This window comes from Polyergus mexicanus, unplaced genomic scaffold (genome assembly GCF_030449975.1).
Source record: "Polyergus mexicanus isolate NDT 795.1 unplaced genomic scaffold, iyPolMexi1.0 SCAF_4, whole genome shotgun sequence".
Lineage (NCBI taxonomy): Eukaryota > Metazoa > Arthropoda > Insecta > Hymenoptera > Formicidae > Polyergus > Polyergus mexicanus.
The window spans coordinates 11,141,273-11,167,333 of NW_027223324.1; the positions used below are offsets into that span (position 1 = coordinate 11,141,273).

General features: G+C 36.8%; 4 protein-coding genes across 13 annotated transcripts in view; 2 read left to right on the forward strand and 2 right to left on the reverse strand.

Moving 5' to 3' along the window:
* The window catches only part of Gabpi (zinc finger DHHC-type palmitoyltransferase GABPI), a 6,402-nt gene extending 4,675 nt beyond the window's left edge, over nt 1-1,727 (reverse strand). Inside the window, exons 1-2 of one of the 2 annotated variants that reach the window (XM_070294542.1) lie at nt 497-1,727; nt 223-399 (exon numbers count right to left, since the gene is read on the reverse strand). In XM_070294542.1, the coding sequence (XP_070150643.1) occupies nt 223-399; nt 497-1,035 (716 nt within the window). In that variant the 5' untranslated portion in view covers nt 1,036-1,727. The remainder of the gene's footprint in view (nt 1-222; nt 400-496) is intronic. The other variant, XM_070294541.1, reaches the window with a different exon arrangement.
* On the forward strand, nt 653-21,344 carry Mv (lysosomal-trafficking regulator mauve). 7 transcript variants are annotated; one of them, XM_070294531.1, is made up of 39 exons: nt 1,396-1,627; nt 1,751-2,104; nt 2,277-2,535; nt 3,792-4,061; nt 4,872-5,250; nt 5,678-5,922; nt 7,125-7,210; nt 7,753-10,544; nt 10,636-10,701; nt 11,006-11,160; nt 11,260-11,501; nt 11,573-11,742; nt 11,812-12,324; nt 12,538-12,642; nt 12,733-13,042; nt 13,110-13,264; nt 13,360-13,581; nt 13,659-13,855; nt 13,968-14,417; nt 14,543-14,869; nt 14,955-15,074; nt 15,152-15,352; nt 15,441-15,701; nt 15,776-16,163; nt 16,232-16,665; nt 16,755-16,987; nt 17,076-17,410; nt 17,559-17,782; nt 17,857-18,263; nt 18,331-18,397; nt 18,482-18,632; nt 18,711-18,851; nt 18,934-19,151; nt 19,249-19,432; nt 19,540-19,704; nt 19,806-19,942; nt 20,136-20,374; nt 20,458-20,736; nt 20,805-21,343. In XM_070294531.1, the coding sequence occupies exons 5-39, from the start codon at nt 5,244-5,246 to the stop codon at nt 21,004-21,006; spliced, it is 10,428 nt and encodes a 3,475-aa protein (XP_070150632.1). In that variant the 5' UTR covers nt 1,396-1,627; nt 1,751-2,104; nt 2,277-2,535; nt 3,792-4,061; nt 4,872-5,243; the 3' UTR covers nt 21,007-21,343. The 7 variants fall into 7 exon arrangements, with proteins under 7 accessions (XP_070150637.1, XP_070150632.1, XP_070150638.1 ...); XM_070294537.1 differs by lacking the exon at nt 2,277-2,535 and having other exon boundaries at nt 13,110-13,243; nt 20,805-21,344; XM_070294530.1 differs by lacking the exon at nt 2,277-2,535.
* LOC138932585 (ankyrin repeat domain-containing protein 49) lies at nt 20,398-23,107 on the reverse strand. Of its 3 annotated transcripts, XM_070294544.1 has the most exons (5): nt 22,726-22,859; nt 22,388-22,572; nt 22,082-22,239; nt 21,634-21,985; nt 20,398-20,693 (listed from the first exon to the last, which is right to left on the reverse strand). In XM_070294544.1, the coding sequence occupies exons 1-4, from the start codon at nt 22,842-22,844 to the stop codon at nt 21,650-21,652; spliced, it is 798 nt and encodes a 265-aa protein (XP_070150645.1). In that variant the 5' UTR covers nt 22,845-22,859; the 3' UTR covers nt 20,398-20,693; nt 21,634-21,649. The 3 variants fall into 3 exon arrangements, with proteins under 3 accessions (XP_070150645.1, XP_070150644.1, XP_070150646.1); XM_070294543.1 differs by lacking the exon at nt 20,398-20,693 and having other exon boundaries at nt 21,507-21,985; XM_070294545.1 differs by lacking the exons at nt 20,398-20,693; nt 22,726-22,859 and adding an exon at nt 23,091-23,107 and having other exon boundaries at nt 21,512-21,985.
* Nucleotides 23,108-23,194: 87 nt separating this feature from the next.
* Nucleotides 23,195-24,266, forward strand: Rsph9 (Radial spoke head protein 9; the record flags this gene model as incomplete). The annotated part of the gene is made up of 3 exons (XM_070295049.1): nt 23,195-23,365; nt 23,618-23,906; nt 24,106-24,266. Coding segments are annotated over 3 exons (621 nt in total), but the record flags the coding sequence as incomplete, so codon positions are not given.
* Nucleotides 24,267-26,061: the final 1,795 nt, after the last annotated feature.

The following is a 26,061-nucleotide window of genomic DNA, read 5'->3' on the forward strand; positions in this document are numbered from 1 at the left end:
ACTGATTCTTGCAGACTCGACAATTATTATTATCTTATGATTATTAAATTTTATAGAGCCTCTGTATCTTTCCAACTTACTTCAGCAAACCTTGGTATCAGTGATATTCGATTGTATTTCTTGCATTTGTGATATAAATGTTTATATCTAATTTTGTCATGGAAGAATTTCAAGAGTCGCGTGTTTGTCATTTTATCAGTATGTATTAAAATATATACCTACTCTAATTGATGATATACATCGCTGCAGTCATCTGGTAGAAGTATGGTTCCGATGAGTATAAATGGATGACAAACACTGGTCATAGTCAAATTGGAACCATAGATGAAAGCTATCGCAGAAAAAAATAAACAACCTAAGTACCATCTTAGATTGCTGGAACCTATACAGCAATCCAACCTGAAAAATACAGAAAGTCGAGCTAATATACAAAATTCTAAGAGATAACTAATTATATAATTCAAAATAGTTAGAAAAGAGAGAAGATATATTATACCATTTACAATGATATTCCCTATTAAGTATACAGGTCTGGCACAAGCGGCAGTGATGGGCTTTGGGCGGTGCTCTTCTTCTGCATATAGCGCAAAGCTCACCGCTGCCCTCACCCAGCTCCAAGCCCTGCACGGTGACGGCGCCTTCCTGCGCCGCGTAGTCCGCGTTCAGTTTGGCTCTGTAGCCGCACCATATGCCACCGACCACGCACACCATGAACAAGAGATTTTCCTCGGGCAGGATCTCCAGCAGCGGCACGACGCTCAGTTCGAACACCAGCATCAGCATCAACACGCTCGTGATCGTCCACATGAGGAAGAACTTGGTGCGCAGCAGGAACCTGAGGAAATTGTGGTGTAGATAGTAAACAAGGATCGGTGTCGCCAGGAAAACGACGCTCGTGCAGAGGACGGCCTGGGCGGCGATCACCGTCAGAATCGGCACCACCAGCAGCGGCAGCATCGCGTCCACGGAGATTTGTTTGGCACCCGCGCGCCAGCCGCACGGATTACGCTTACGCAGCCCCTCCCAGACGGTCATACTTCGTCATCGACGGAACGGCCCTTCACACTGACATACGTACGCGAAAATCGGCCCTTGCGGTGCCCTTGTCTTGCGCACCGCGTCTCGACGTTTTCGTTTTCCTACCCGGCAGGACCGACAACATGGAGCAACGATCGAAAAGATCGCGGAACGGTAATAGATAACCGCACTACACTCATCGTTTTACTTCGTTTTCGAATAAATACGTAGTCTCGTCAGAAAACTCAAGCGCGTAATGACTATAAAAATTCGTGATTCTGATTTAAAAAAAAAAAAACGCGATAAAGGTGCATTCGAAAATCTTACCTGTGGGATAAAGTAGAGTTTAATTGACCAACCAGAATAAATAAATGTTTGCTCCTTTCGTCCTGATTGGTCAATTAAATGTACTATTTTCACGGATTGGATTTCCGAACGCATCCTAAAGTGTGAAGTGAAGTATTTTTGAATCTCGCGCAAGAGCTTGCGAGATCGAACGGTGGCGCTGTTTTTGGGAGCAACGATGAAGTTGGTGTTGTTCCGTGTGCTTGATAATTGTTGACGATTGCAGTGGATCCCACTTGGCGCGAGTAATATCGCATTAAACGAGGTACGTCGCGTGATCGATGACTGACAGATCGGTCACGATGCTCCCGTAGAATAACCGCTCCGATGGTTATTGCTCTGAAAATCATCGATCTCCGCCTACATGAGAAGTCTGTTTCTTATTTAGTTGCGCACGATGTTACACTTTCTATACTTGAAGTGAAATATTCGCGGGAATAAAGAATAATAAACTGCAAGAAAGTACAGAGAGAGAGAGGGAGAGAGAGAGAAAACGCAATGGAAAAAAAAAATACTGAGATTGAATTTCACACATAGGCTTCTGTTCCTATAATATTGTGTACTTCCTTATACATTTTTCTGCATATTGAACGGGATATGCAACGTTTATTCGTGTTTTAGAAGACAGCAGGAAAAAGAAACGAGGTTACTGAACTGAACACAGGTTATTTCTTGATCTCTTAATCTTCTTGCTTTCTTGATTTCTTCATCATCTGTATGCGGCGAAAATCGCAAAGCAGAGGTATTCCAATTTTCTCAGCACATTTTCTTAACACACACACGCTGCATATACCTTCTTTATGACAATTAATCTACAACACACTAATACTTCGAAAATGTATAAACAGTAAGATCTAAGTAGAAAAAATTAGCTTAAAGAAAATGACCAAAAATATAAGATGTATTGATTTTAGTTGCATTTCTCGTATTCTTGTCTGAGCTTTGCAACACAGAGGAATATGAAACAAAGTGGAAAAATATGAACAAACTCTGAAAATTAGGACCAAGAAATAAAGATTCGACTGATTTCGCGCGAATGAGAAACGGATAGTGAGAATATGACATAAATTTTGAAAATACGCTCGACGCAGCATGGAGGAGGCAAATACAAAAAAAAAAAAAAATAATAAATGTGTTCTCTTAATTATCAACTTTGTGATGAGAGTAACGAAGGTCAGTCGTTATCATCGTCAACGATTCGCTGTTTATCGGGGTCGTCGCGCGCTTTAATTATGAAAAAATTCGTTAACATGATTAAAATGTATTAGGATTAATATAACTTGCATGAGCTTATTTGAATTTGATGCTATGCGCGAATACATGAAAATTTTCATTGAAATTTTTATGTTTATTCGTGACAATGGAAATGCGACAATCGATATACATAATAAGATTAATTTTCTTACATCGAAAGATAGATAGATTCGAAAATCGAATGCACTAAAATTATATCCCGTTTAATTAAACCAGGCAATTATATGTTGATATATATATATATGTTTCTCTCACTATCTCCAGATTCTCATAAATCATTGAAAGGCGACAATAATCTTCCTTCTTCCAGAGAAACATCTTATCTCACGGGCCCGTGATAATTTTATTTCACTTAAATGGACTTTTCACTAAAAAATTGCTTGCGTCTTTAATTATTATCGCATTGTCGAGGGACGAGAGACTAATTAAAGCACGACTGAGCGTACAATTCCATTAAGATAATCAGTCAACATAATAATCAGCTAACTGTGCGAGTTAAAGATTGATCGATGATCGCGTCGCGCGGTTGTTGTCTACTGAACTGTGTTCTCGATTGTTCGCACATGCTCGCGATTATCGCATTGTTTGCCGCGCTTAGGGGGATCGTTGAACATTACAAGAGGAAAGGGTTGCATTCTTATCTGCGTGCATCGTGTCTTAAACAATATAATCTAATATTATCTGTAGTTGTGGAAAAATATAATTCGCGATAATAAAGCCCCACAAGATTCATAAATTTATTATATTTTGAATAATATACTGGAAGAGAGAAAAAGAGAGAGGGCATTGAATTATATAATCTTAATTCGATTACTGCTTCTATTTCGATGATACAATAAAATTAGGAGAAAATTTTTAATTCATCAAGATTAATGCCAATCACTATTGACGAATGATTGAATAATTGTGGAAAAAGAAATTAATGATTAATTATCTTCAACTTTATCTATTATGTTCAATAAATAATTGATAAATATTATATTCCTCTTTCTATAATCTATTTTTCTATTAACATTTTTTAGTATGACAGTTATCGAAATGTATCGCGATTAGCGAGCGTTATATATCGCGAATGATTACGTATATTACTATTGTCTTTCCGAGATCAATTGCCTGTTATCGCCTATATCATGCATTTATCATATTTATGTAATAGTCTCATTATTTCTCAATAGGTTGGAGTGGGATCATCGCGCTGTGCGGTTTACAACTTTTTCGTCGAAGAGAAAAACCGATTGGAGACGCCGGAGGCTCGACTGTGGATTTCCCCTTCCTTGTTGTGGATAGTAATAGTTAGTACGCGACGCCACCCCAAGCTGAGATTCAAGTCAGAGACACAAAGTTGAAGAAGCAGAAAGAGTGTGCATTCGTTCGTCGACGCGCGCGGATAAATTATTATTAGAACTGCACGCACTGACGAGTAACTTAACGCTGAGTTTGATCAAGTAAATTTCACTATTATATTTGTAATATAGCGATATAAGCTTCGTAAAGTGTTCTTGAATAAATGATTCAAATTGTGTAAAAACAGATTTTTTTTTCCAGCGATAGTTTTTAATAGTTAAAGATAGTGAGTTTTTTCGGAAATTAATTTTTTGGGGGAAAACCTAATAAATAACAATATCATAAATGATAATCTCTTTTGATTTTTTTCCTAATTACAAATTGGCTTTCACTTTTTTATCAAAGGATCATTAAGATTAGCTTTGATTCTTTCACACATCTATTAATAGATAAAATTGTAAGCAAGAAGAGACTACAAATCATTTATCCAGGCTTACTTCGCCTTTTTTCTCTTATCGTATTTTTATTTGTGTACTCTAAAATATTTTTTATAATCGTATTGTTTGGAAAAAATTGCAGGTTTCCATTGTTAAACTATATTATGACAAAATATACCGCAATAACATCGCGATTATTACTCTTCAGTATCATCATATATAGCAGTTGCATTTTTTTTACATATATGTATATCCAACAAAATATTTAAGATTTATTTTTTCCACACTCGAGCGAATATCGAATAACAATTGAGAGAAATTTTGTCATTGTCTTAAAACAATGCGAAGATGCTCGAATTATCTTTCTTGCAATTGTCTTCTATTTTCTATTTTAAAACATATCAAAACAAGTCGAATCCTATTGATTGAAGAAACAACATATATATATGATGCTTGATTGTGCGTCGAGCTGTTTAGCGCAGATTTGAATCGAGAAGAAAAATTTCTCAGAAAGGAGTGGTTTTGCCTTTTCAGATCATCATTTGATCGAATTTACGAACGGATTGTCACATGTTTTGAGAAGCGATAACGAATCAACATCGTCGGCACGAGAGCGGCAAGTCGGCAGATAAGAACCTTCTAGTAGTGGTAGACCAGGTCGTGTCTGGGTCGGGCTTGTAGTAATGACTTCTCATATAGCTGCTGTCGCTGCGGAATGGGTGGTGATAGCGATGGTGGTGGCGAGTTTCTTGGCAATGCTGGTAATAGTGACGATAGTGATGTTATTGAGGAGTCTATGAAACCGAAGTTACTGCTCTTTGTTGCTTTGTGAGAGTTCGATGAAGCTTTCGAGCTTCCCGTGGAAGGCTGCAAACTAGTGATTATAATTGCGAGGAATACGTGGGAATGTTATGTAAGCCATAGTCGTTCGACAAACATATTCGATATTTAGGATTAGAATTTGCAACGTGCTGCAATGTTGCGTCAAAATCGTGATATATTCTCTATCAAAAGATAGATACGGTCAGATGGAATTGACTACGATATCAGTTTTACATTTTTTCTCTGATTGTGAGAATGTTGATATACGGTCTTTCGCGTTTCTTAGTTTCCATAAAATGTTCGATTGTTTTTTATTTGTATACCATGTATTCACAATGTATATTCGTTAACGGTGCATCGAAAATCTGCGATTTATTAAAAGAAAAGTTAATTGTCAGAATCCGGACCCAGTTTTTAATTTTCAAATAACATATGAAACAACGTATAGCAACCATGCATATCAACACGTGTCGGCTTACTAAGCATGATCAGTTTACTAGGAAATCTTGGTGTTTCAGATGATCAAATTACTTCTTCAAAGAATGCACTTCAAAATAAATATGAAAATACCTTGTGCGCGTGGTTGAGTTTCGATGAAGTGACAATTTATGAGGAAGATGCGCGGTTGAAGACCGAAGATCCAGAAGAGGAGGACGAGAAGGAGCGTGACGAACGACGGGGTCCAGGGATGTCTACGGTGTCAGTCAATAAATTGCAGATTTTATGGGATCATTTCATCCATGCTGAACCTCAGAGTTACGAGGTATTAGCATGATTTTTGAGATTAATGCCTTCTCTATTCCTTTTCATTGTGGTTTTTATTTCATCGTCTCTCTTTATTTTTTTACAAAAAATTTTTATAAAATTCTTTTGTTGTCATTTTAGTAAAACAAAATTCGACTTTATTTATAAATCTATTCTGAGGTAAATTTTCTTTTATGCGCATATCATTTTATGCGATATAACTGTATGTAGCGCAATAATAAATTGCTATTTAAGTTCAACATTAACTGCAATTTGAAACCTATTATTTTCCTTTATAATTGGATTATTTCCATAGACCGCTGCATTATAGTTTACGGACGGAACGGATACCTTACAAGTTATCTACACTTTGCCTGTCAATATTTCGTAGGGGGAAGTTGAGATAATATACATATACTCTTATTATTGTCATTACTAATAAGAAATCATTTCATTGCTCAAAATTAATTTTGTGAATTTTTCATGCTTTGTCTAATGGAATTAATTATAAATTTCTTGATTTTACTTTTTAATAATAAGCATGTATATTTTATTGTGAATTATTATTTTCATTGTAAATCGATGGTACGTGCTCAATTGCACGATTATATGCGATAGTAAATGATTTAGTTATCACGCATATTAAAGGAACTTTTAGACAATTCTATTTTCGTTAACGAAGAATATTGAAAATTTATAGTGCTTTAACTTTATATATCTAATGCCTCTTATTATAATAAATTGCATCATATATGCAAATATCGTAAGCAGCAAGTGCGCTACAAGTATGTCATTTTGCAATGCTTAATCATAATGTTTTTCATGTTATGTCCACTAATGTTGATTAGTGTATCGCATGCGAGCAAATTATCTTCAACTTTGGCAAGTAAAGAGCAAAATATCTCTGCTTCTTTTTATCTCGAGCATGCTTGCGTATCCATCGGTTTTCTCTTTATAATACGATATTTTAACGTAGCTTGTTTTTTCTTACAAGCGATATCACAAACGTTAATGAATTCGTATTTATGGATTACGTGTAATTAACGACAATACTAATTATATTTTTTAATTTTACACACATAAATGCTTCTATATACCATATATGAGTTATATACGCATACTTTTTGTTAACGAACGATATCTGCTCACTTCGATATATGTCTTTGAAATATGTTGACAATGATTACGCTCATTAGCGATAATCTCAATATGCTGTTTCAGAAATCATCTTGGCTTGATATATTTCTGGCGGAATTTCTCGCGCAGATTAAGGAAGGCAAAGACGTAAAAGATGTTCTGTCTTTCTGGTGAATATATCTCTCATGTCATTTTACGTTATTAATCTACTTATTATTTTATGTACAAATTATAAAATCTCGTAAAGTTTATTGCGCGATACTTTCTTGAAAACAAATCCGATTATACGCTTATTTTTATGACTTATCATCTTCACTTCAACCACAATATGAATATTCGATTACATCTTTGCGGTTGACGTGAAAATTTTTTTTTACGATAGCTAGTTTCATTGACGTTTTACTTAGCAGTCTAATATTCTTGTATCTTAATCAAATTTAAAATTATTCGAATATTTTAAATATTTGATCAAATTTAATAGCTAATTACAATATGTACACATGTATAACATAAAAAGCTATTACGCGTGAATGGTAGTACGAATAGCACGTGAGTTGCTGGACATAATAGAGACACGTGAGCCATAATCATTATATCTCATTGATAACTCGTATCAGATAACTCGCATACCTAGTGAAGGTACTCAACAGTGAGTTGAGTAAGATTAAAAAGATATGTATATCAAATATTTATATGCTTGTATTAATTTTAGCTCGGTTGGTGGCGGCGGCGTGTCAACTCTCGTGGCTTGCGAATTATTATCGGACGTGCATGAATTATGCGGGAAGAGAAACAATGGCAGCGAGTTGGTTAGTCTACGAAAGTATTTGGTCCAGGATCGTGGTTGGCGTTATCTGGCGGTGTTACATCTATTGGGTGTACGCGGTTTGTCTTGCGGTCGCGAACTGGTCACGTTGTTGGTCGCTCTCTATCCAGTCGCGTTCCAAGAGAGGGCTGCCGATTCGAAAGCTAACTTGTCCACCATATTGCAAAAGTCGGATGGCGAATCTATCGTCATTGGATCGTCAATACGCAATCAGTATGTGAAATTTCACTGTAATGATGATGTCGTCGACACGGTAGACATCGTTTTGCACGCGAAACGCAAGACCACTAAGGGTTTCTTTCACGAGAGCGATGCGCCTTCGCGTAGGAAATCAACTCGCAGACGATTCATCGCTGATGCTGCAAAATCTCGTAAATCCATCAATCACAACCAAATGAAATCGTTATCGGCTCTAAAATCTCGACGCAACACACCCGAGAATGCGACGAGCAGCGAGTCTGAGCTATTGACGGACGGCATCGATCCAGCGCGTTCCCTCACTCTGAAGATCCGTCTGAACCCGATGGACTTCGAATACTTCACGTCGGTCGTCAGGAGCGATGAGGAGCAAAAATGGCAGGCCGAGTTATATGAGCTGCCACCTCGTCCTGTGAGAAAAACACCGCGTGATTATATCGATGAGAGAATCCAGGACGTATTGAATGCCGAGATCAGTAACTTTGAAATTAGTTTGCTCATCATACAGCTGCTACAGGGTTTGCGCGACTACGACACGCCCGCCGAGCAAACACCGGCAGTGCAGGTCCTGAAATTTGCCCTGGACACGCTGTGGTCGCTACAATTTGGCATAGACGATAATAATTTGAGTGGTATAGATTGCGTTACTCTGAAAGCAGCGGCCGCCAGGTTGATGTTAACAGCTCTGGAACGCGCTTTAAGAGCCGACGAACCTACTACGGCAGTGATTCATAATGGCCTGCTGCCGATGACTCTAAGATTGCTGGAAGATGCCTGCAGCAAACCGGTAAACGTATTGGAACCGGAGGAAGGTTCGTTATTGCAGGAATTTATTTTTGCCACCATCTACGGGATTGTTACTTTTCTTTATTGCCTGTTACATCAACGCGGCAGCAACGTCGATAAGCTATCGGATTTCCTCGAATTGTTCCGACTTTTTGTTGAGAGCCAGGATGGTAAGCTTGTCGAGAGAACGATATTCGCAATCGTCCATCTACCCAGCATTGATGCGACGAAATCGATCGTACGCGCCAAGAAGATAATCGATATAATAGGCGCGCTGACCAGCGGATTGAAGTATGTTCGCCACGATCTCTCACATGCCATGCAGTGCCACAAGACTAAGCATAGATCCTGCATCGACAACATTCAGAGTTATCATCATTCAGATGTGCTCGGAGTACCGTACTCCCAATCAATTGTTGATGTAGCTAATAAACAGATGTGCTGCATTTCCTCATTATTCGCGACGCTCATGAGTCTATTGAAAAAGTCCCATCTGTTTGCAAGCGAGCTACAAGTGAGATTGATCAAGATCATCACCGTCGCGGGTACGTGTTGTTGTTTCCCGCCCAAGATACTTATTTCGAGTGTTGTCGCCTTCCTCAAAAAACGCGATTTCTCGACTTACGCGCCAGCTATAGCATTTCTCGAACGTATTTTCTTTAAAGAATTGGGCGCTTATCCAGTGACATACGCATGCAATACCTGTGTCAGGCCGGCGAATTATTCGTGGGATTTTCTGGAAATGTACGTCGATTTACTATGTCCTAGCGATCCGAAACTTTGTTACGTCGTCATGGCGCATCTGTTGCAAGTTACATCCGGTTCCCGATTTCACATAAGGGAACAGCTTCTTCTCAAAGTTTTCTATCCGGCTTTTTTACATGCTAAAGAATGTTACATAATCGATAACAGCAATGTAACGGCAAAATTTCTTTTGCAATCTTGTATGTCTGTTATGTCGTGTTTAATCGTGAACGCGCATATGTGTGAGAGATTTATGGAGATAAACGGATTGTGCGAAATATTACCCTTGATGGCAAATGCGGCGTTCACTAGAAGTGTTTATGCTCTTTTGGAAGTCACCGTAACTATAGAGATTTGGAAGATGCGTGGTGAGAAATTCGACAATTTGAGAAGCATCGAGATGCCCGTCGCGATTAGGACTCTCTTTGAATCTCTTGATAGAGAGACGAACGAATTATTGAATTGCTTACGATGTTTCGAGAAACCAAGAATGGCAGAAAAGACGGATCAGCGAGACGAGAACAGAGATACATCCAACATGCGTTTTGATAATGAGAAAATTGATCTATCTTCTGTAAAAAATTTAAAAATCGATAAGACGGCAATTAAAAGTCCCGATGATACAACAACTTTACCGCAACTGCCTGAAAATGATATACACTGCAAACAATTAGAGAACAAGACTGATACGATAGATACCGTAATAATTTCGAATTCGTTCAAAAAGCTTTATACTTTTATAGACCAAGTTATTGAAGTGTGCGACGATGCGGATGTATCGTTCGAGAGATTCAGTTTATATCAAGCTAGCATAGCGTGGAGAGCTGCTGCAGGTGTAGCGTTGTGCAGTCCGAAATTTCGTACCGAATTGTCCGCGCATCCTGTATCCAGGAAATCGCTACATTTGTTCAGGCTGTTAACTGTAGGCCTCGCCACGGACAGTATTGAAGGTAGTTGTACAATATAATCATATGATTATGGAACAATAATAATTATCTGAAAGAATTATCATGTATTAATAAAGGCATCGTGCTCTTTTAGATACTGGCAAATCGGCACATAAACTCTTCGAGGCTCTGATTACGTGTTGTCTGATATCTCCGTTGTGTAAGTGTATTGTTCATATTATGAATATGATTAATAAGCATATATGTGTAATATACATTACATTAATGTTTATTACATACATGTATATATATGCATATATCGGATGCTCATGCAGCTGCAGAATTATAATCCAAAGATGTTTCGCGTATTTGCTTGACAGAAAAACAGTTCAGAGAACGTAGACAGATGGTAAACGTCATTCTTGAAATCGCGGTTGTCTAATTATATATATGAAATTATTTATTATTTGCTGAATAAGTTTTATTTTATTACTTTTATATAACGAGAATGTTTTGCGATGCAGATGATTGTGACATAGTCATGGAATTAAGAAAAATATTGACGAGTACCGGGATGAAACTCGGTCGTGGAATAGCTGTGATAGTGGATACAATATTGAAAGTTTCTATGCTGAAGCCGATGCAGGAGAATAGCATATCTCAACAACCGCGTCCTAGAGTATGTGTTATCAATTTTTAAATTTCTACATCAGTTGTGAAAAATAATAAATTTTAAATATTTTTGTGTTGACGATATGTGTGTTTTTTTTTATTACAGTTACCAACTTTGTCATTAGAGAATCCACCGGAGTACAGCGCCGAGGATAGCAGCACCGGTGAATACATAACCGTTGACGATGGATACGAAGCGGATGTCGAAATACCTGAAAGGAGTCCCAACAACAGCATCTCCAACAAGAGCAGTCCTCTTGGGCTCGTAGTAGAGCCGAGAGGTCATACTAATGCGCATCCTGGTTTATGTTCCTTGGCGATAGATCTTTTAATTCATTTCAGTGAACAGTAAGATTTTGAGCTTTGATACATATGTTAACGCATTATTATTACTTTATTTTATGAAGCTTTTTTTACAGAGGTTTAGATTTAGAGAGAGGCTCAATAATAACTAGTGGATTGCGAAGAATCGCTAGCACGTGTCGAGAAAGTGCCTCAACTTGCGCCGCTCTCGCAGCTTCAGGAACTATTATGAGGCTATTGAACGGCTTTAAAAATGTATTCATTAATAATGATCCACGATATCAAGGTAGTTTTAGTACTCGTGTGAAAAGTATATTTGATAAATAATAGGATACTATACGATGAATTTTTTCAGATCTACAACATGCGGCGTTAGAAGTTTTTACATTATTGACGACACAATCAATCTCATCAACCGAGTTAGTCGAATATCTGTCTTTCTTCAAAGCGAAAAGACCACCGTTATTACCATTGCTGGAACCATTGTATCACTTGGTACTGGTGGCACGACCTCAACCTAATTTTATCTTGTCGTTCCCCGTGCATTCCGATATAAAAGCATCTTCGAAGACAGAGCATCATGAAAATCTAGAGAAGGCTGAGAATCTCGTGAAAAATTTCAGAAATAAACATCTTGCCGCGGGAATTTGCAGTCCGTGGTCTGTACATGCGACGTGTCTACCCATCGGTCCGGAACTCGCCTGGCCAGTATGGTTACATGGTTGCTCCGCTTCCTTATGGCTAAGGATAGAAAGAGGAATGTCAATCGGTAATCGTGCGACAGTCTATAACGCTTCACCATTGCTCGACTCGGACAACGAGAGTCTATCCGATTGGGGTATTCTTTCTGACAATTGGAATCGGGAAGGTTAGTAGAAAACATTATCGGGTGTGATTACGTTTAAAATTCTTCTAATAATATTCATAATTGTATATGTACATTGTTATTTACTTATCAATATGCAGGGAGAGATATTATTTTTATTGATAGCAATAAGTTTGTTATTTCTTGTTCGAGTGCGTGCACATTTCGAATTGTCATAGAAAAATTAGATCTAATATCTTTTCTTGGGATCATTAGTCGTAGCAGATTCTGTGTCGCCACCCACGCCAACATCAATAATACATTTAATGTCCATTGGCTTCGAATCGATGGTTCTAGAAATGTGGCTTGATTTAAAATCAGGTAAAGTATTTGCTTTTAAAATTCACAAAATATTAATCAAACAGAAATTAATACTGATTAATTTAATTTCGTTAATTTAATTGTTTCTAGATAAATTAATTTTACGACTCACCCGTCCGGATGATAAGATGAACCGAACGATCTCTGAAACTTCAATAAACGACATGCTTTCTTCGGGACATTGGCATCACTTAACATTAAACTTTAAAGATACCGTCTTGAATAAGCACAGTGCTGTAGTTGAAGTTACGCTGTGGGTAGATGGTTGGAAAGAGGTCAATGCTCAATTACCGTTTGACGGTTTATTGATGAGAAAACCGGGTACTACATGCATTTTATTAGGTCAAATCGGGTCGAGCAATATTGGTGCATGGTACTTCGGAAATTTAATGATTTTTAGGTACATTATTTCGCATTATATAGACAGTAATTCATGTATAACACGTATAACACTGAGTTATTTATAGATGTCCAGTATTCACGAAAGAACGTGCGTTGTATCTAACAAGTCTCGGACCAAATTACACCAACTTGGCGGATTGTATATTAAACACTGTGAAGCCTGATTTTGCGCCCCTTATTGCGTCTGGCGCACTAAATGGTGTTTGCGAAGTTAAATATGGTTAATACACAATACACACACACATAATATTATTATACCAAATATAAATTCATATTTCTACGAAAAATTTAATACTTTATTTTTATATATTATAGAAGGAGGTAAATTCGACTCAAGTCGACGAAAATCTTACGGTGGTACTTATTTGAGATATGCTGTCGGGAAAGTAATGTCAGAATCGAAAATTGACTGGGACGCCGTTATGGATGCGACAAACTCGCATCTTGGCGAGCTACAAGATAATTTGCTTCTCAGTTATGAGGCTCAAAATCCTAACATCGTACATTTGTATCCTCAAGCCATTAGTAATCCTGCTGGTAAATGATACGTTACACAATACGTTATTGACTTTATCATAGTGATCAATTATGTATTTAGTAATATATTTTTGTAGTTATTGTAAAAAATATCTTTCCGGGCCAGCCAAGTTTTAGAATTATCTCAGCCCCAGAACATAGGGTATCGCAGCAACCGCCTTTATCGATACCTCCGATTGTATCTACTCGTTTAGAAAACCAACAATATCGTGGACTTATACCTGCAGCGATCTTAGTAGGTGGTGTACCAGTATTTTTATATCTTTTTGCGAGGGTAAGTATTCTCTTTTTAAGAATCTTTATTTCTTGCATAAAAATTAATTGGAAAAAAGGAGGTAAATGAAATGCATATATTTTCACATCCAAACATTCATGATTGCTTGCAGGTGGTTGAATTAAACTCTACCGAAGAAGAACAGGCCCTGGCTCTCTCCACAGTCCTGCATCTTGTTCGTAGTGATTCAGAACTTTTAAACCAATACCGATCGAATAGCGGGACATTACTGGTTCTTCGAGTTCTAGAGTCGTCTCGGTGCCACGCGGGTAGACACATTCTGAAGGCGATGTTGGATGCGGCGTGCGATAGTTCGATCATCATCAGAGACATCAGCAGTGGCAATCATCCAGTTTCTCAGAATTGCGAAGCTGTTATTACAGATCCAGAATTGATCAAAGCCGCGCTTACTGCATGGAGAGCATGGGCGAAATACGATACTTTAAATTTGCTACTGCAAACGCTGCTACTTTTACTGCGAGATCAACATTCACAGCGTGAATTCAATGCATCTCAATTAAACAGAGTTGGAATTGTGGATACAATCCTTACCTTATGTAAGGTAAATCAAATATTCTGTTTAATGTAATGCTATTATACATTGATATGTGATATATATATATATATATATATATATATATATATATATATATATATATATCTTAATGATATCTTTTATTTTTCTAGGAGCACTTCATGTACGAAATAAATGAAGAGGTAAATGCCGTATTGGATTCAAATATTGGAATCGCTATTGTGGAACTGATACGCGCCTTGATGGGCGCACCACCGGAGTTTGCTCATTTGGTCGCCATCACTGACTATTTGGTTCTCGTTCATCAAGCTTCGGAGACTTATGTCACTTACTCGCGACAAAATATCTATTTTATGTTGCCGCAACTCAGGAAGACGAAAACAAATTTGAAAAAAAGCGACAACGCTTCTATTTCTTCCAATGATTCGATAAACTTGATGGAGAATAGTAAATTGGACAAGGCATTAAGGAACGAACAGGTGTGAACTTTTGCAAATGTGTGTGAAATTTTCTAAATTGCAAAAACTACACAAATATTATTTTCGATTGTTCACTCTTTTGTAGATTCAAAAGACTCGAAGTCCTAAAAAGAAAGATCGTAAAAGTGCACTATTGATGGATAATACTAGTGGTGGGGAAGACTCCGGAATTGCAGCTAGTGATGGGTCTATTCCACAGAGCAATGTAAGTAGCACAAAAAAAAGTCTACATAATATAATCTCATATTTTATTCATTTGAATGTGTGCGCATTACCACTTAGGAAAGACCATCAAGATATGCAGATGAGAAAAGAGCTTGTCAAGGCTTAGTCTGCGAAGGGCTGTTGTTACTGTTGAGAGATGCTGTAAGAATATTACCAGATTGTCAAGTTGGATCAGTGCTAAAGCATGTTTTAAGAGCTGAACTGTTATTGGTTTTAGCCAATGATCCTGATAACCGTGTACGCACAGCATTGATCAAGGTAAATAATTTCTTTATGTATTATATTGTATAATTTCCGTATCGAGACCAGGAAAAAACGAAATATTTTATATTATGGCATCTTTTAGGTGATACAAACCTATCTACAACGTGCTAGTGATGAGGAAGTTAACAAGTTTATAAAGCAAAAATATTTCATGCATCTAGGAAATCAGATAGCTTTATATCCGGCAAGCGATTCATTGGTTATTGCTTTAGAGAACTTGGCTGTACGAAGTCCGACTCTAGCAGCAATGCCAATGTTAATGGCGATAATTTCAAAGACTTCAAACTCTGATTCAAGTATAGTCAAGCCATTAATATTATTTATAACTGATGTAATAGCAAAGGTACAGGAATAAAATACATTTTTTTAATAGTAGATTTGACAAACAAAACTGAATTAATTTTTGCTATTTTTCAGAATACGAACGCACTGAAAGTACTTTTAGAACAAGGCTTAATTGAATCATTGGTACAAAGTTTGGTTGGGGCTACGCATAAAGGTAACTCGATGTCCCTTCATCGAGACATCCATGTCCTGTTCGTGACCATTGCGACTAAGCTTCTAGAATTACCTGGTAGTCATCAGATACAAGCGGTATTAGATCTACATGTGATACTTGATTATATGGAAATATCGGAGAAGCTACGATGCTGCACGAGTTCGATTCGCATGATTGTGAGAGACGCACAAGTCGCGTTGTTTGATGGAGAGTTGGACACGCTCGTGACAAAACTGTCGAATCCTTCAGGATTCCGTCTACGTAGCACGGCTTCTTACTTGGCTTCGGCATCTTACTTCACTTCAGGTAATTATGGTGTGTGTAAAATTTTTAAACATTCATTTGATATTAACATTTGAAAAATATTTTTCCAGTTCTTACAACGTCTAGCGAGCAGAGTGATCATGGATCGCCTTCCTCCAGCTATGGTAGCTTCCATGCGAGCACGCCTTCGGCGCTGCGCGAACTTGGTAAAGGAGAATTGAACGATCGTTTTCGTATCATCGTGATACGCGCGGTTGAATTTATAACGGCGATCGATACGTCACCGTCCGTCAACGAACTGCAGCTAACGAAGAGATTATTTTCTATCCTTTTGCACGGTTTGTGCAGTCCGCTGGAGAAAAAAAATCTTTGGAGCAGTACATGGTCCATTAAACCAGCGTTGAGAAAATATACAGCTAGAATTATGATATGGCTGTTGGAGCCACATCAAAGTATCAATACGAGAATGTACGCCATTAGATCTTTAATGGAAGAACCAAGAGCTCGCGAAATCCTATCGTGCATTTTGGAGGTTCATCCACAGGTATCTGTGCTAATTAGTTTGAGCAACTAATATTTGTACTTTACGCATTAAGACACAAAATCCGATATTATATAGAATATTATGTCTAGATGGAACAAAAGTTCACCGTGTTTTTCTGGGACCTATTGCAAAAACGGGACGAGATGCCTAGTGCCGATGCTAGAGTATGCGCAGAACTGAGAGAAGCTCTACGCGTGTGGAATCTCGCGAAAGGGATAGAGCAAGCCAATCCAGAAGTGTGGAACGATGAATTAACTCTATTACGTCGAGATTTGCTTCTAGATCGAGATATTTGTATCGACAATTATCCTGCAGTTTTAAGGTAGATGCATATATCATATAAAATATACCATATAAAATCAACGTATATTTTTTCAAGAATTTAATATAGAATGATAATTTTATGTTAGAATCGGCAAGAGATTTGATGCGTTGGCGAAACAACTAATCGAAAGTGCTATGAATATAACGCGTTCGGTTGTGGAAGAACAAAACCGTGAGCGCAAGGTGTTGATGGAACAGTTGAAACACATGCGAGCATTAGAGGCTCAGGCAGTGGCCAGATGGAGAGATATAGCCAAGCGATTAACACATGAATGGGCGCCGTGGCATTTTTCCGACAGCTATCCGAAAAGTTGGGAATTAGATCCGACTGAAGGTCCCGCGAGAGTCAGAATTAGACTTCAGAGATGTCATTTGAATATTGATAAAAAATTCTTCTTGACTGAACATCAAGACAACTTAAGTATGAAAGAATAAATGTTATCATAAAACGAACAATTTATCTTAACAGATGTATTTTGCGTTATTTCTTTTGCAAACATCCATATGAATAAGCGTAATACATTGGACATACTCTTATGTGTTTTAATCTTAAATTTTATATTTTATAGAATCTTCCAATATCAAAATGCCGTTGTCGTTTTTATTTACAAGTACTCGTGAAAATGCCAACACTGCAGCTTTGATCGAACGATTACACACGACTGAGAAAATACGCAAGATGTCTCAAGCGAAAGTTGTTACACCTAGGGCCGAATTAGCGGGAGAAGTTCTCATTGGTGAGACATGCGTGTATTTCGTTCCGGACAATCCCGATGTGCCGTTACATACGGACGTAAGTAATTTCTTCCTGTGTTACTGCAATTATAATTCACCGATGGAACATCAATTAATCATTCTTAATTGTAGATAGCATTGGGTGGTTTCGATTTGGCTGTAACCGGTGGTACTGCTTGGCGTCTCGAAGATATTCGCGAATTGCACACAAGAAGATATCAATTGCAAGAGAGAGCCATCGAGATTTTTCTCATTACTGGCAGAACATACTTATTAGCGTTCGACTCATCCAAGGAAAGGGACGAATTTACGACCGAGCTATCCGCTTGCAATTTACCCAGGCGAATCCCTGGTGATGATTTGGGAGAAGCTCTTGCCTTATGGAGAAACGGCGCGCTCACTAATTGGGAATATATCGTTTGTTTGAACAAATTGGCGGGTCGTTCGTATAACGACTTAATGCAGTATCCCGTATTCCCGTTTGTTTTAGCGGATTACATTAGCGATAAGATCGACTTAAACAATCCGAAAATTTATCGGTAAGTAATATGGAAAATATATGGGGAATATAAATAGATTTTTTAAATACATTTATGTATTTTACAGAAATTTTAAACGACCGATGGCTGTGCAAGATAAAAAGAACGAACAACATTACATAAATAATTATAATGTAAGTAATTTTAAGTAATTACACGTTATCACTATTGTTTGACATTTTTCTTATAGAGTCATTAATAACTATATCTTGATACAGTACTTGAAGCAAACTTTATCAGAAGGATTAAATCTGATTGCCTTAAATCAAGGACCATTCCATTATGGATCTCATTATAGTAATTCTGGAACAGTGTTACACTTCTTGGTACGGCTTCCACCGTTCACTAGCATGTTCCTATGTTATCAAGGTAATTATATATGAAACTATCCTTTCTTTACAATAATATTAATCAAAAAATTTATTAAAATTATATGTCTATTTACAGATAATAATTTTGATATTCCTGATCGAACATTCCATGCGTTAGCTACTACATGGAGATTAACCAGTTGTGATTCCACAACGGATGTGAAGGAACTGATACCGGAATTTTTCTATTTACCTGAATTTTTATTAAATTTCGAAGGTAAATTAGAATCACAATTATTTTTGAAAAAAATAATGCGAATAAAAGATAGCGTACGTTTGCAAATACATTCGTATTGTAGGATTCAATTTTGGCGTTCGACAAAATGGTAACAAAGTTGGAGACGTTGAATTGCCGAAATGGTGTGGCGATGACGCGCGTCTATTTATATTGACGCATAGAGCCGCACTGGAATCAGACATCGTGAGAGAAGTATTACCATATTGGATTGATCTCGTCTTTGGATTCAGACAGACGGGAAAACCGGCGGTAGAAGCCATAAATGTCTTTCATCCTGCTGTACGTTGGTTCTACATTATTACAGATTAGAATTTATGCGCAACAATATTAATAAGCGAGAATGAATATTTATTAATATTTCACTTCTTGTATTTAGACTTATTACGGATTCGATGTGGAACAAATAGCAGATCCCTTAGAACGTCAAGCCTGGGAAACGATGGTACGAACTTATGGTCAAACGCCTGCACAATTATTTAAAGCTCCTCATCCATTGATTCAGAATCTTAGCAATGTAACGCTCTCTAATCAGACACAGCAGGTTATCGAAGGAGTCAATGGTAATTTTTCTTTTGTTGATTTAAATTTTAAACTATTAACCAATATCATGAATATCGATAACACAAAATTAAATCTATTAAACAATGCAATGTTAATATAATTGCAGGTATAAAATGGGGCAATTATGTAGGCGCGCCTGGCAATAAGCCTGTATTATGTTGGAAATTGAAACACAAAACTCCATTAGCTTCTCTAATTCCTCTGGCAACTGGTGACGTTTTCGGTTTATCTAATTACACAACGCTTCTTCTTGCTTATACTAAAGAGAAAGGTTATTGATTTATATCACAAATTTTATTATTGCGCTCTTTTCACGATTTGCGAAACTTTTCATATAAGTATGATAATTTAGAAATCTCTTGTTTGTTGCAGGTGGTAGTATGGTAAGTGGCATGTCCGTCTTGGGTGCTGCATTAGCATCATGGAGTGGAACAGATGGAATCGCTAGATTAAAATGTAAAAAAGAACAACCACCGAAACCTTTAATAAAATCCTCAGGCCTCGATCCAGTAAGTATCTGGTAATACACATATCTCATGACAAACATAAGATACTCCATTAAAAGTTATAATAAGTTAATAATAAAACAAACAGAAAAAACACACAACCAGGTTTATATAAAGATTATTGAAGTTATTGCATTTAAAATGAAATGTTGGATACAAATCGCCTATTTACTATCAATTACTAATTACTATTTAGATCACGATATTGGAATCTACTCCAGATTGTGGACAACTTTGGATCGGACACTTATCAGGCAGAATTATAGTGCATACATATACTATCGGGGCTACAGGCAAAATTGAATTCAGTTTAGCACCTGCAACAACACTTTTAGCCCATAGAAGTCGGGTGACAACAATATCTTTGTCACGTGCGTTTAGTATTGCTTGCTCCGGCGATGCTAATGGAGTTATTGCTATTTGGGATTTAAACAGGTATATGATACAAAAATAAATCCTATTATGCTTTCTCATTCGTCATATTTTTTATATACATATATATCTTTATTTTGGAACAGTTTAACATATGTGAGGTCAATAGTCTGCGATCAAGGTTATACTATACATCTCTTGTGTATCAGTGAAACACTCGGTGATGTAGCAGTTACTTTCGAGATTCCTAAGTCAGAGGTCAACGTGACCGCCGATCGATCCGAATTGAGAGTTTATACTATAAATGCAAGAGCTGTAGGTTTTATTTCATCCAAAAGACATGTAACAGCGCTTTGTTACAGCAGCGCACCGGAAGGTGTTTCTGTCAATGTTATAGCAACTGGTTTAGACAACGGGATAATAAGGTATGCATATATTGTATTTTGTTAAATGTATGAGAACAATTATTAAACAAAAATATTTTTGAATGCAGATTATGGAGCAGTTGGGATTTGCAGTTAGTTAGAGAAATTTCGACTAATGTGAAAGATTGTTGTGCAATAATCGCTGTAGTATGGTCCCTGGATCAACACCATTTATATGCAGTCACGGAAGACTCTACTGTTTTAATTTGGGAGGGATCTAAGCGTCTCAGTAACGGTACTCCAAAATTTGTTAATTTAACCTCATTCTGATCTGTATAATCGTAATTTGAACAATTAAAAACTGATGCAAGGACAAATGTATGAACTGAGAACAAAGCTTATGTATAAAGAAAGAGAATTAGATTGGAAACATAAAAGCGATGTTATTTTCTATATTACGTTTATCATATTTTTATTATCTTTTTTATTTTGTTTATTGTTTTCAACATTATTTAATATGTGATTATTTCTGCGTTATTATTTAAGAATTAATGTTCAAATAATTAATTATACTCGAATTTTTTTAATTTTTAGTCACAATCACGACATGTATTAATGGCAAAATGAATAATGTACCGAAGTATTATCTTAGTGATTCTTCTGATACAATGATTATCCCTAGTTATATATATAGCATTCATATAGATTATATCGCTTTTTTTTGTTTTTAATAATATAATTTATATGTATATATAATATATATATATATATATATATATATATATATATATATATATATATATATAAATTTTTATAAAATAATGTTGCAATAACAAAAACATTTAAAGAAACTATTCTTTTCTTCAATAATTTTTGTTCATTTTTGACATATATATATAAAGTAAATATTTTTACTGCATTAAACACTTGTTTTGTTTATGTAATGTATATACCTACTATGTAACTGCTTATTTCAAATCTCATTCAAACAAGATTCAATTATTTCAAACATAGGGTAGTACTTTGTTGTCCTTCTTGCAATCTGATCTGCAGTATCTCCGCTTGAATTTACTATATGTGGGTTTGTATCCGTATGTAACAGAAGAAGCTGAAGAGCAGGGGAATTGTGAGAAGTAGCGGAAACCAAATGTAATGGTGTTTGATCTCCTTTACTTTTAGCATTTATATCTGCTCCATTTCCGATCAATGCTTCAGCGCATTCCACATTGTTCCAACAGCACGCAGAATGCAAAGGCTGCCATTCATCCTGAGTTTTAGCATCTATTTTTGCTCCTACTTCTAGTAGATACTGTTGAGAAGTAATAAACAGAACATAACATATAAAACTTTTAGGATATTTTTATAAACATTAAAGAAAAGAAATAATTTTCGGTTTCTAGGTCACCTCTACTACTTCTATGTTATTGCCGTAACATGCTCTATGAAGTGGAGTATAGCCATCCTTATCGGTACATTCCAGCAAGAGGCGATTCTTGTTTACTAATTTCTTAATTTCTTGTAGATTTCCCTCTTCGGCAGCACCTAACATAGCTTTTGCATCACCTTTTAAAAGAAACACGATATTACTATTCGATATAAAAATAGGCAATTTCAATAAAAAAATACTCGGAGATATCATATAAACGCATTTTTATTCCTTACAAATGCGATTGATCTCTTGATCCGATATGAAATTACTCAGAATTCTAACCTCTTGCATTACGTTCCGGTTCCACACCATCATCGTCGTCTTCCCAGGCGCTCACTTGCATACGTTCACTACGTGGCGTACTAAGCATTTTATCTCGTATCGCCTCTAAATCTTGCAATTCATCATCTTCCTCTTCTGATGACATGTTTCGTCGTAATACTTGGCAATCAACACCAGCTACAGTCCTTGATACGTAAAAACGTATCACATATGATTGTCAATATCAACATGGTGTAAAAAAACAATACGTACAATCAAAACATATGACACATTTCGAAAGGTGACATTTGAGAAAAGGAGATTCGAGCCTCTCTGTTTCTCAAATTTATTGCAATTACCGTAATAAGTTACACAAAATGGATTGTCTGAAATTATTGGAAACTTTGGAGGTGCTCGGTTTTGCCGGTATTTGCATAAGTACTGAGAATTCGCAGCTGCTGCAGAATTCGCTACTCATTTTGCAGACAGAAAATCATTTTCGAAGATGTTATTATTGGGGTAGAATTAATGGATTACAAAATGATTACCATATCGCGTACGGTTACGAAAAGGATTGCATGAACGGTCGAGTATATCATTATAGGTAATTTCATTAATGTAATATTGAAATGCAATTTCTATTTTAGGAAATTGAATATATGTAATTCTCGAAATTAATGTGCGCTTAAATTATATTAATCTTAAATTTATGTATTATATTTACATTCCACTTTAAAAAAGAATTCTTTTCATCTTTTCATTTTAATGCACTTATATCTATGGATGAATTTTTTAACTAGATGGAAATCTATCTTAGCTCTTTTATAATATAGCACAGACGGTATCAATTGGCTATTGTTGCCAAAAGCGACAAAGTGCGGACGATTCTTAAGTCCTTTGGCTGTTAATAGATTCGACGGCGACCCGTCCATTGTCACGAATGTTTATAACGTCAACCCACCGTTTCCACCAAACGAGGATCCTAAAACTTATTACGATGTAATATCGCTATTAGAGATATATTCCTTCAAATTTTTCGCCAAGAAAAATCGAAGATCAAGAATTCACTAAATTAAATCATTCAATTAGATCGTTAATGTATTTTAAGGAGTATTTTTATATAATTCAAGAATCTAGTATTTTCAAATAGCAAAGTGATGTCAAATGACGTCTTATTCACCTTGGCATCACTTTACTATTTCGTATTTATGTAATAAAAGGTAAAAAAAAAAAAAAAAACGGTGAATGCAGGATTCTATGCCGAAAGAATTAAAGGAGGAGGATCGTCTCGCAGCTATCATAGAATCGATCACGGAAGATGCTGTGATCATTCCACGTGGGGCCTGGTTCAAATGCCCGAACGGCGACGTGATCGAGAATCCGAGCTTCGAGGGTCTTTGCGCCTCGGATGCCTCGCATCTAAAGTCCTACTTGCACGCCCGTTTACCGAAAGAGAAATGGAACGCCAATTTACTGTCTCGACCCGATTATAATTACGCGTTGGATTTCTTAGATAGCATAGACATGGATGTTCCTCAAGGTATCGATATATACAAGTAGAGCGATAGAATTAATTATGAATTAAACGACAGCAAGAACGCATAATGCGACGATAACGTTGTTACGTTATTTTATGATCACATTGAAATTTATAATGCCGTGTTATTTGAAAATATATCATTTAGCTCTGATCGATTATATATATATATATATATTAAAGTATTTATTTATTTCCGCAGAATGTTGGGATGTGCAATTTCTTTTGGGCGGTCGCCTGGTTATTTTGCATAACCTATATTGGCATGGAATGACTTTCTTTCATAAATTAAACTCTCCGCATTATGGATTTTTATATGTCGGGCATGGAAAAAAGAATCTAGACCTTCCATTCATGTACTAATATGAAATATAAAAATAATTTTATGCAAAATTGTAACCTTGATAATAAGTAATTTAAATTTAAATAATTTGAATTTCAACCATGAAGTTAATAAAAGCATATGATACGTTTCAAATGTATCGAGCGTAAAGCCCGTATCAGACTATGCATTGAAGATTGAGACTGAAGATTGAAGATTCAAATTTGACCAATGAAGACAAAGAAATTTTAGTTCCTTTTGTTCTGATTAGTTAAATTCCAATCCTTAATCTTCAATTTTCAATGAGTAATCTGATACGGGCTTTACGCATGAAATTGTCTACCTACAATGTATAAAGTATTCTACGAAAAGTGTAAACGAACGATATGTTCAGTCGAAACGAGTAATCGATACGTGCGACGAAATAATTCCAACCGCCATTGTTCTTAACGTCCGGTTTCCGTCACGAAAATCCATTGTCCATCCGTACTCTCATTCGCATCCGCGCTTGATAAATTTCAAATTTGCAACATTAAATTTCGTGCTTCCTGCGGAACGCGTGCATTTCTCGCGTCGGTCTGAAATTCAGGATTCCACGAAATCAAACCTGTATAGGTGCAAAAAAAAAAGATGGCTTGAATCGCAAAGAAATAATGAACTCTGAGAAATGCGCCGGATATCCCTAATCGTCGCACGTAAGTTATCAATTTTATATCGCTCTATAGAAAGAAATAAAATACATTTAACATCAAGCTAACTGAATCAGATATTAAAATTGAAAAATAAATTTTGTCATTAGACGCTATTAGTATTGCAACATTTCAATTATCGAAAGATACAATCTTTTTTTTTCAGATATTGTAATATAATAATAGTAGAACACGCACATAATAAGCGTTTATTTTAAAATTCTAGCGATAATATTCTAAGAACAATTAAAAAAATAGATATATCGAAAATTCATTCGAGTAACGAAAAGAAAGTAGAAAATATGATGTTGAGAACAAGGTGAATGTAATAAAATAAAATAAAATTACGCATAAGATGAATAATACAACATAAAAGTATCGCGCATTGCATCCTGCGCATCAGCATTCAACAAAAACAGAGGTTTGAAAATTTCAGGATCGAAGAATATAATACATCGCATCTTTTCGCTCGAGACGGACAGTACAGGCGCTTCAAACGGTCGCGACTTTCGCGCGCTTTCCTAGCCTTGTGTCGCGCGTGATTGTCGCTAGATGGCGCGCGCCAACGTTGCGACGTTCGCGCATGTAACCGGCCGGGGACGCGCACAACGCAGTCGAGCAGCGGTGTCGAGCGTAGCGACCGGCGTCTCCTGCAGTGAAGTGTCGCGTTGATTGCGAGTGATTCCGAGGAACGACCTGTGCTCTCTCTCTGTGGATCCGACGATAATATTTCGCCGTGCACGGTGAGTGGCTAGTAAATAATTGCGTAGCGAACGCATCGCGAACATTATCGCCTGTTATTGCGTCGAAATTTTTTTCCTTACTTTTCAAACGCTTACTTCAGCTCTCGAAACGGGACGCGTCCGACCGGCCGGCAAACCGGCTTCGCTTCTCGGCACGTGGTAATTTTGAGAGAATATCGTTGACTCGAATACGCTCGGATCTCGTTGTATGCAAGGAGAATATCGATTGATACGTCGCGAATGTTTCGCGGTTGAGATACATACTCGAAATCTCTTCCTCCCCCCCCCCTCGACCGATGACAGGCGATGTGAATGTTGCTGCTGTTCGTGCGCAAATTAACCGTTACCTGGCGTTAGGGCAATTTTCGGTCTTTTCGTCCGCTACGATTACGGGTGTTGCGTAG